At 37.0% G+C, this 9975-nt stretch overlaps 1 protein-coding gene across 1 annotated transcript in view; it reads left to right on the top strand.

Moving 5' to 3' along the window:
• The window catches only part of PTPRB (protein tyrosine phosphatase, receptor type, B), a 124733-nt gene that overhangs the window by 10723 nt on the left and 104035 nt on the right, over positions 1–9975 (top strand). The window contains exon 3 of the mRNA XM_011929324.1: positions 6421–6677. Within this exon, the coding sequence (XP_011784714.1) occupies positions 6421–6677 (257 nt within the window). The remainder of the gene's footprint in view (positions 1–6420; positions 6678–9975) is intronic.

Here is a 9975-nt window from a genome sequence, read left to right as displayed (position 1 = left end):
CCACCTCGCCCGGCTAGTTTTTTGTATTTTTTAGTAGAGACGGGGTTTCACGGTATTAGCCAGGATGGTCTCGATCTCCTGACCTCGTGATCTACCCGTCTCGGCCTCCCAAAGTGCTGGGATTACAGGCTTGAGCCACCGCGCGCGGCGTGCAAAGTGTTTAATATCAGAACAGTAAACGAAAAAGGAAAAATAAAGCTTTCAGGACTACTTTCAGGAATGCCATGAATAGTTAGTGTATGGCATCATAAATTATTGCTTTTGTCTTCTGTGCAATCCAAGTATAATTTTTAAACTCACCAAGCAATCAAATGTTACAGTTGACCAGGCACAGTGGCGCATGCCTATAACCCCAGCACTCTGGGAGGCCGAGGTGGGAGGATTGCTTGATGCCAGGAGTTCAAGACCAACTTGGGCAACACAGCGAGACCCTATCTCTAAAAGAAAAAAAAGTTACAGTTGCATCTATTCCAGCAAGAAATAGTACTGGCCCCAAGCAGACAATAAAGGTTACAGTGGTCCAATTAATGAAGTTTTATGAATCTATCAGATGGGGAAAATTTCTCATGCCTTGGCCTTCACATCTGTATGGAAACAGGGAAATTTACTCAAAGGAAATTACTGGTTTGCTACTAGATCTAAGCAAATATTCCTTGCCAGGGGGAAATTAAAACATTATAAATTTGGAACTGGTTTCAAAAACATTCATGCAAATCCATTGGCAGATAGGCCATGTCTATGTCATTTGAGGACTTTTAGTTGAAGGGTGCAGAAGTCCATCCATGGTTTGGATAACTTTTTGAAGGAATGTCAAGTCTCCTTACATTTATAAACAGCTAGCCAATTGTCTAAAATTGTTATTTTTCACTCAGACATTTCATATTGTGAAGAAAGTAACACTGAATATAGAATGTCAGCCAGCCAATCAGCATTTATTCACCATTCAATTCAGATTTATTGATTCAAATCACATCTTTATCTGAGGGCAGGAATTTTCTTTTTTAATTTCAAGGGCAGCACTGGAAAGCAGGCAAATATTTGTAGGCAAATTTTCAAGTGTCCCTGATATAGCTGAGCTGGTAAAATCCCTAAAAGAGATTTTGCTGATGAACTAAACCATATTGTTGGCAGGCTCAATATAACTGCTAGTTAAAGTAATTGTTTAGTTGTAGTGATTTGGGAGAGGGAATAAAATGTGTGAACATTGTAAAGGATAAACAATCATATACACCCTTGGGAAAAATGTTTTCATAGAAGTTGTTGGCTTTAATGGCTGGCAGAAGTACTTGTGGGGAAAAACAAAGCAAAACAGAAAGTGCCTTTTGTGTATAGAAACCCTACTTGGACTAAATTGGCTGTCACAGTCATTTTAGGGTTTTTCTTCTTGCATCATTGTAGCAACATGGGCCTTGTAGTGGACCATTTTTAAATATAATGTCTGAAAATAATGTTATCAGTGATTATTGATATATGATTTATGTGATCACTGAAGATAGCAGGTATAGCATCCAGCATTCCCCAACCATATTCAACCTGTGACAAATCACTGAACTTATCAGGACACACACAGGGCTATATATGACTCTCATGGGCCCTGGGTTCTTTTGCCTCTGTGGTCCGTTTCCTCTACTGAAAAAAAGAAAAGTAAAATAATAGATTTTCATGTAGCCTAAAATTCTCATTTTTCCTAATCTATGAAAAAGTTAAAACGTTTTCTTTGACTCTAAAGTTTCTGTTTTATTTTCAAACAAATTAAATCATTGTGTTGCCCTAAAATTATCCTGGGCCCTAATCACTGTGCCTGTTGTGTCTAATGGACAAGTCAGTCTTGTGCATGCCAAGTTATCCACCCCCTTTCCAGCTCCCCTTTCCCTGACTCTGTTTAGTCTCAGATTTGACACCTCTCCTTATAGCCTGATAGCCCTGAACTTTGGAGCCACTCTTCCTCCTCCACCCAGTATGCCTTACTTCCACCCTACTATTTCAGTCTTTTCTCCTAAAGGAAACATGGGGTATCAGGTAAAACAAGTACATCTTCATAATGCAACGCATGGTAGAATTGTTGAGTAATAGTTGGCTGTTGAAACATATTTCTTTGCTTTAGTTAGCCTTTCAATTTTTTTCATCTAATTTTTCCCTGTGCTATGCTTTAGTGTTTTACTGTGCTATGTCTTGGTATCAATTTCCATTTATTAATTTTACTTTCCTTCTAATCATGGGTCTTTAAAAGTAATTTAGATATATATTTTTAGGTGTACTCTTTATTTCACTAATTATATTTTCTGAAATGTTAATTATTCTTTTAACCCTTTCAAATAATTATTTAGTCCATTATCATTCCCATCTGTTCCAGTCAAATCTTATTTAATGCACACACACACATATGTGTGTGTGTGTGTGTGTACAGTCATTCCTTAGTAACATAGGGGGTGGGTTCCAGCACCTCCTGCAGGCATCAAAATCCAAGGATGCTTAAATTCCTTATATAAAATGATGCAGTGTTTACATATAACATACACACGTTCTCCTGTATACTTTAAGTTATCTCTAGATTACTAATAACGCCTAACACAATGTAAATATAAATAGTTGTTGTATTGCTTAGCGAATAATGACAAGGAAAAAATGTCTGTACCTGTTCAGTACAGATGCAACCATCCATTTTTTTTCCTAATATTTTTGATCTGCAATTGATTGAATCCACCGATGAGGAACCTGCAGATTCAAAGAGCCAACTAGATAGATAGATAGATAGATAGATAGATAGATAGATAGATAGATAGATAGATAGATAGATAGATAGGATAGATACCATCCTTTTCTAAAGTATCTCCTGTTTCATTTGTTATCTCTTTTCCAGATGATTTACTCACTTTTAAAAAGGCATGTTATATTTGGCATCTTCCTACAGAACAGAAAGTACCAGTATAGTTAAGTTCTTCTATTCCAAAAATGAGTTTCATTCAAGTTATTTTGTTTTTGACATGCTTAAAAGTTATTTGTATTATTTAAAGATGGGAAACTTACACAATATATCATCTTTATTATCATTATAGAAATTGTATTTCTAGTATTATTTCTGAGTCATATATTAATTTATAAAATAAAATACACATTGCTCTTTTAAAAACAAATTTGAAAGATGGTCTTGATATTATGCAGCCATTACAAATCACTTTGTAAGCTGACAGTACCCTATAAAAAGAGCTATATGCAACTTGAATGCTAAAACTTTTTAGATTGACCAAGAATGGTTGACCTTACCTTGAATTGTGTTCTGGGAGAAACTGTATAGTAGAAATTGTTATAGTAGGGAAACAATGTAGTAACAATGGTACAATAAAGCTTTCAAAAATAGCTTTCACATATTGTTCCATTGTATAAGAAGTTTTCCTTGCGTTTGTCAAAACATCTTGCTATTTCATGAACTGTGAAATGAATATACGTTTTTAAAGAACACCCAGAGAATTCATGGATACCAAACTATCCAAAGATCTACTATTTTCAAATGAAATTTCACAGCACCTATTTCAACAAAGAGTTCAGGAGATAAAAAACTTGATTTGATCATCTTATATATTTCTATAATGGATTTTCTTTCTTTCCATCCATTTTATAATCCTTTAGTAACCACATAAGAAATGATTCAAATTTATTTTTGGTTCATATTACGTATATAACTAAACCATATGTACATGTATATTAGGAATCACCTGAGAAACTTGTTAGAAAAGCAGGTTTCAGGTCCCACACTAAGTCTGCTAAATCACAGTTTCCAGGGGAAGGACCAAGCCTTCAATATTCTAACAAGCTCCAAACGTGATTCTGATACCTACCTAAGTTTGCAAACCACTGCTTTAAATTTTACAAAACTTGTAAGTTGAATGTTAAGACTAAATCTTCTTTCTTACTTCTTAAATAGCACAAGTTAAAAACACAGACACAAAATGAAAGGGTTCTGGACCTGAATATTCTGTCATTTCTTTCTTTGGGAAAAAGGTGGTGGTCTAAAATGGAAAATGAACTTGTTTGGTATGGGATGTTTTAAAAATATATTTAGAAGGTTAATTAAAGATAATGACAGAAGACTGAAACTTTTTCCACAAGATAGTCCAAAGCTACGTGCAATGGTAATAACCTATGTTATTTGCAGAGAAATTTCAAGAGTGTTTTGAAAATTTATCTATTTTTGGGAAACTCCAGTTTCATCCACTGAATTATGTAAGCTGACTAATTTTTTAAAAAGCTCTTAGGATAAAAACTTACCAACAGCTCCTTAGTGAAGAAGAGTAAGCGTGGGTTGACATACTAAGACATGTAATTACATGCTAGGTATTTAGAAGCTTGTTTTTGTCCTAACCTCATGGTTAAATTTTTTTTTGAGGGTCTAAGAGCTAAAATCGTCATATGTAGCAGTCAACTCAGAGGATCAGGATCAACCAAAGCTGAAAACAATCAAAATGCTAATCTCCATATACAGAAATTTTTACATCCCTACAATAGACAAACATCTACTTAAGGGAACGTTCAAGCACCTAACTCAAGCAAGACTGCAGAATTAAGACTGTTTCTTGGAGTGTGTTGTAAAGGAATCTCCCTAATAGTATAATTGAGTTTGTCATGTAGAAAATACCCCAAGGCTCAATAAATCTGATCTATGTCCAGAGTGGCTAACCTGAGCACCAAGGCAGTAATAGGGCACAAGATTTAGAAAGGCAAAAACAAACAGAAACTAAGGGGAATGTCCAAAAATCTATCAAAGTTGAGATCTAGTAGATGTACAAGTAGGACTGCCAGATAATATACACACACTCGGTTATATTTGAATATCAGATAAATAACAATCTTTAGTATGTTACTAATACACAGTATGTTATCTTTGTATTATTGTATATTTGGAATACACTAAACATACTGAATTATACTAAAAATTGGTTGGCTATTTATCTAAAATTATAATTTAACTGGACACAATATATTTTTATTTGCTAAATCCATCACCCTTATATACACAGTACTTTGCCCAACCCTTTGCATCTCAACGAAAGCATGCTTTATAGCCAAGATCATTTTATTAACTTTTAGAAGAACTGCTGATATTTACATCTTGATAAATTATAAAAATACCTTTTCCATCTTAATCCTCTTTTTGTGCCCTCATCTCCCTCTTCTTTACATATATTATTATATGAAATACACTAATCAGTTGAGATTGGAATGGAAAGGAATGAGACTCAAAAGAGGGCTAGGTAAGGCAGCCCAGAACAGGGAAATAGGATGATAAATAGCTTCTTTAAGAGCCCTCACCTGGCACATAGTAGTTGTTTAATAAATAGTTGTTTGAATAAATAACCAGTAAATGAGTAGTGAAAAATAAAATCCTCGTTCTCCCAGTTTTTTAGCCAGAAACTCTTCAAAGGTATGTTTATCTGATTATATAAGGTTTTGTGGGGGTTTGTATCCCATAAAACTCTAGTGCACTATGGAGTTGATGGAAACATCTGAACACACCACATCAGACCATAATTTACAGAACTTCTCAGTGCTTCAAGTGTGCTCTAGGGTCTTGCTACACAGTGCAGCCCCAAAACTAGCAACATCAGCACCACCTGAGACCTTAATGCTGGCTCTCACCATCTCTAGTGCATCAGAATTTGCACATTAGCAAGATCCCCAAGAGATGGAGAGCACATTTTAAAATTATGGCTAAGTGAACCTAATTCATGAACCAATTTCTTTTTAATATGGGCAATTCAGCCTTGCAAAACAAAGCTATAAATTAATCCCACCAGCTCATAAATTGTAAATCCTGTGTTCTTCCAGAAGATAGATAGCTTAGAAAATACCACAGTCTCATCATTTGTGACTACACAGTTGCATTAGAAACAGTTTGCACTGTGGCTAACGAAGTGTCATTACTTTTCAAGGAATTGTCAGTCTTCATGGTGAAGTTAGGCAAGTCATTAACAATGATTCTCAACCCGGTATTTTGTTTAACACACGCTTTGAGAAGCTGATAAAAGCTATCACAGTACCCCACAGAAGAAAAGTATACATCCACATATACATAGAATTTTGCACAGTTTTTGGAGACTCATGGATTCCCCTGAAGCCAATTCAATGACCCCCTAAATTCTCATAGAATAGGTTTAATTCTCTCTTTTACACAGAGCTGGGTTTTTCTCTGGTAGCGTAGTTTCTACAACTTTCCTTCCAGCTTATAAAATTGATAGATGGATAAAGGATGGGTGATTTGGACAGGACAAATGAACATTGTCACGCACTCAAAGTATATTTGCTTTTTTCATTTAACTGAAGCCATTATTGAAAAGGCCCTCTTTTGCTAAGTAAAATTGATTTTTATGTGAAGAATTCATGAAACGTAAGGATAATCTTTGCACTATCTTTTCCTTACCTCAGCTGGCCTGGGAGCAGAAGTTTCGGTGAGGAGCACTAGAAACACAGCTCCTCCCCAGATTCCCACTACCTTTAATGCAGTTCCAGATAGCCTGGAACGCCTTATTAGAAATACCACAGAGGCCTTCATCAGAAATACTGCAGAAAACTACAGCCAAAACAGCAGCGAGAGGCAGCATCCTGATCTGCACATGACTGGAATTACAGACACATCATGGGTTTTGTCGACTACTCAGCCCTTCTCCAGCACCACTGAAGAGGTAAAAGGAAGGGGGGTGTGGAGTGTGGTCTGTGCATGTCTCAGGAGGCTCATTGCTTGAAAAGACTTGCTTTGCTAAAAATGCCACTGCTGCAGGAGGGGATTAGGCACTCTCACTCTGTGTCCTGGCTGCTAAATGTACAGGAAAGCATTTTGCATAATGAAAATCTTTGAAATTGACTCAAAATTTCTATATCTTTATGAGATGCAGATAATTAGGCTGCCATGGCATCACTGTAGCTTGGCCATATTTTCTGAACCAAAGTCAGGGTTCATGGTGTTACACATGTCCTGAAACCAGAAAATAGAAATTAAAATCAGTGCCCTGCAGGCAACCCTGCGTATGTGTCATAATTATTTATGCTCTAAAGGAAGGGAGAGAGTCCAAAGCAATGGCAGATTCAAGAATCACTATAATTGACTCAGGAGCACAGTAAAAGATGAACGGAAGTCACATACCGCTTCCACATCAACATCCTTGAACCACCTCCACAAGGGGACATTAGTCAAATGACTGAGAAGCAGAGTGGCAACGTCACAGGAGTCTGTTCAAATAATGATTCTGCTTCAGGTGTTCATCTCTTTGGTTTTGTTTTCCTTGTAGAGTTTTAGTCCACCATTTAGGCAATATGTGTAATTATAGCACATCAAAAAACTGAGGTTCCACTGACAGACTTCAGCTTTTTCCTAATAAACAACCCAAATCATTTATAGAAGTCATATGACTTCACATCCATTTAGCATTATGGTATCTTTTAATTGTGCAGAATTTCACATTGCACATGGTTCCCGGCTGGTGAGCGCATGTTTCATTATTGATCACAAAACAAATATAGTCAGTACATTGAATAACTCGCGGGACTTTATTTTTAAATAATCTCTACTTTTCCTTTACTACAAATCTTTCCTGTGACCTAGTTCTTCCTTTGTTTCTGAATAGAAGTTAGAAAAACCCCATTCCTTTTCTGGACACTCTTTATATCACTTTAAAACTCAATACTTACTCTCAGTTCATTAACAAAAATACCAATTCCAGGAAATAACATGAACTCTAAATTTGACTTAAATGTTAGCTTCACCTCTTCCATCACCCCACCCAGTTTGGGCTTAAAGTAGGGAAAGGGAAACATGTCCAAATTCTCTCACTCTCCACCAAGCTTTTCACCCACCTCTCCTAGCCTGATAATTATGGTTTCGGATCTGTCTGGGCTTGGAAAATGGGAAAGGAAGACAGGAAATGGAAGCAAGAGAACTATGACTTAAGGATACCATCATCAACTGGCATTATGCTCTCCCTAAATCTCCAGTTCTCAAACCCTTTCAACCACTGACATGAGTGAGAGATTCACCACTTACTTTTTTTTAACTAAACGTTTTAAAAAATTTTCTTTACATTTAGTTAAAGTTACAATTACAATTGTAATTTTCTTACATGTATAGATTGCATAGTAGCAATGTCAGGGTTTTGGGGGTATCCATCACCCAAAAAACATACATTGTACCCACTAAATAATTTCTCATTATCCACCTTTTCCAACCGCCTCATCCTGAGTCTTCATTGTCTACCAATCCACATTCTCTGTCTATATGTACATATTATTTAGCTCTCACTTACAAGTAAGAACATTCAGTGTTTATCTTTTCATGTCTGACTTAGTTCATTTAAGATAATGGCCTCCAGTTCCATCCATGTTGATACAAAAGACATTATTTCATTCTTTTTCATGGCTGAATAGCATCACCACTTACTTTTGAAAACATACTTTCAGCTGGGCACGGTGGCTTACGCCTGTAATCCCAGCACTTTGGGAGGTTGAGGCTGGCAGATCACAAGGTCAGGAGATCGAGACTATCCTGGCTAACACAGTGAAACCCCTGTCTCTACTAAAAATATAAAAAAATTAGCCAGGCATGGTGGTGGGCGCCTGTAGTCCCAGCTACTCGGGAGGCTGAGGCAGGAGAACGGCGTGAACCCAGGAGGCGGAGCTTGCAGTGAGCCGAGATTGTGCCACTGCATTCCAGCCTGGGCGACAGAGCGAAATTCCATCTCAAAAATAGTGTGTTTGTTGGGGGAGCACCTCCTCATTGTGGCTGAATGTACCTAGCAAAAACTTCCATTCTAACAGCAGTTTACAAGACATTTTATTTATATCATAGCTTAAATATATATAACAGTACAGAAAAAAAATTAAGTGTGTCAAATTAGAAAAATATTGAATAAAAACTATTATAAACATTCATCTGCCTGAACACTAAAGGGTTGTCTTTTAGCAAAAAGAACGTTGTCCCATTTTTGCCTAGCGTTAACCATTGTGAAACACAGAGAGAAGTCCAAGGGGTAGCCAGGCTCTGCTGCAGTCAAGAGTCTGAGACAACCAGTTCTAGAGCTCTATAGACACAATACCCACTGGACCAACCAAGCCCTATGTTACAGAGCTCACATGATCCAGCACCAGACCTGGGCTTGCAGCTTTGGATCATGTAGCTTTTTTCTAGAGTGAGATTCACTGCAGTGTTTATATGAGCTCCCAGGCAGGGCATCAGAATGACTATGCGTCCAACTATGTTATGTTCCAGTTTTTTTCTTGAAGCTTAAGCAAAGTTTTAACTGTGTCCTGGAAAACTAATGTGTAAAAGCTATGCTCTTTCAAAAGACAGTTTCTACAATTGCAGCTCCCATGACTCTAAAGCTTTAGACTGGGCATTCCTGCTCGGTTGTTATTTGATTTAGCAAGAGCTTTAACTTTATAACAGTCCATTATAAACAGCTGTGGTTAGATGCTGTGAGAAGTTAAAATGAGTCACTTGGGATATAAACTGCCTGTCCCTTGAAAGTAAATTCAAAAGGACTCTGTCTCAACAGAGGATGCCTAGAAAAGTGTAAGAAAGGCTTAAAATCATTTGACTTAATTGCTTGGAATTGTGTAAAAATAAAATATCTATGTGTCCATTGTTTTCCTTATCAGACAACATCTGGTTTGTGATGACTGATGGGTTAGGGTTAGGGTCCACTTGCATGAGTAGCAGTCAGTGCTGGGTGTAGGCTGGGGAGTCTAAGTTCTCCTCCCCCAGTAGGCTACACCAGCTTATCCCCCAGTAGGCTACACCAGCTCCTTTTCATGATGGTTTAGGGCAGCCTCACTAGAAGGCAAAAGTGGAAGCTACAAGCCTTTTGAGGCCCAGGCTCTGGAACCATGCAACATCACTTCTACCATATTCTTTTGATCAAAGCAACTCTCAAATCAGGCTAGATTCAGGGAGTGTAGAAATAAATTCCATTTCTTTTTTTTTTTTTTTTT

The sequence above is a fragment of the Colobus angolensis genome, unplaced genomic scaffold (assembly GCF_000951035.1).
Source record: "Colobus angolensis palliatus isolate OR3802 unplaced genomic scaffold, Cang.pa_1.0 Scaffold80, whole genome shotgun sequence".
NCBI lineage: Eukaryota > Metazoa > Chordata > Mammalia > Primates > Cercopithecidae > Colobus > Colobus angolensis.
This window is presented reverse-complemented; position numbering and strand designations above follow the sequence as displayed.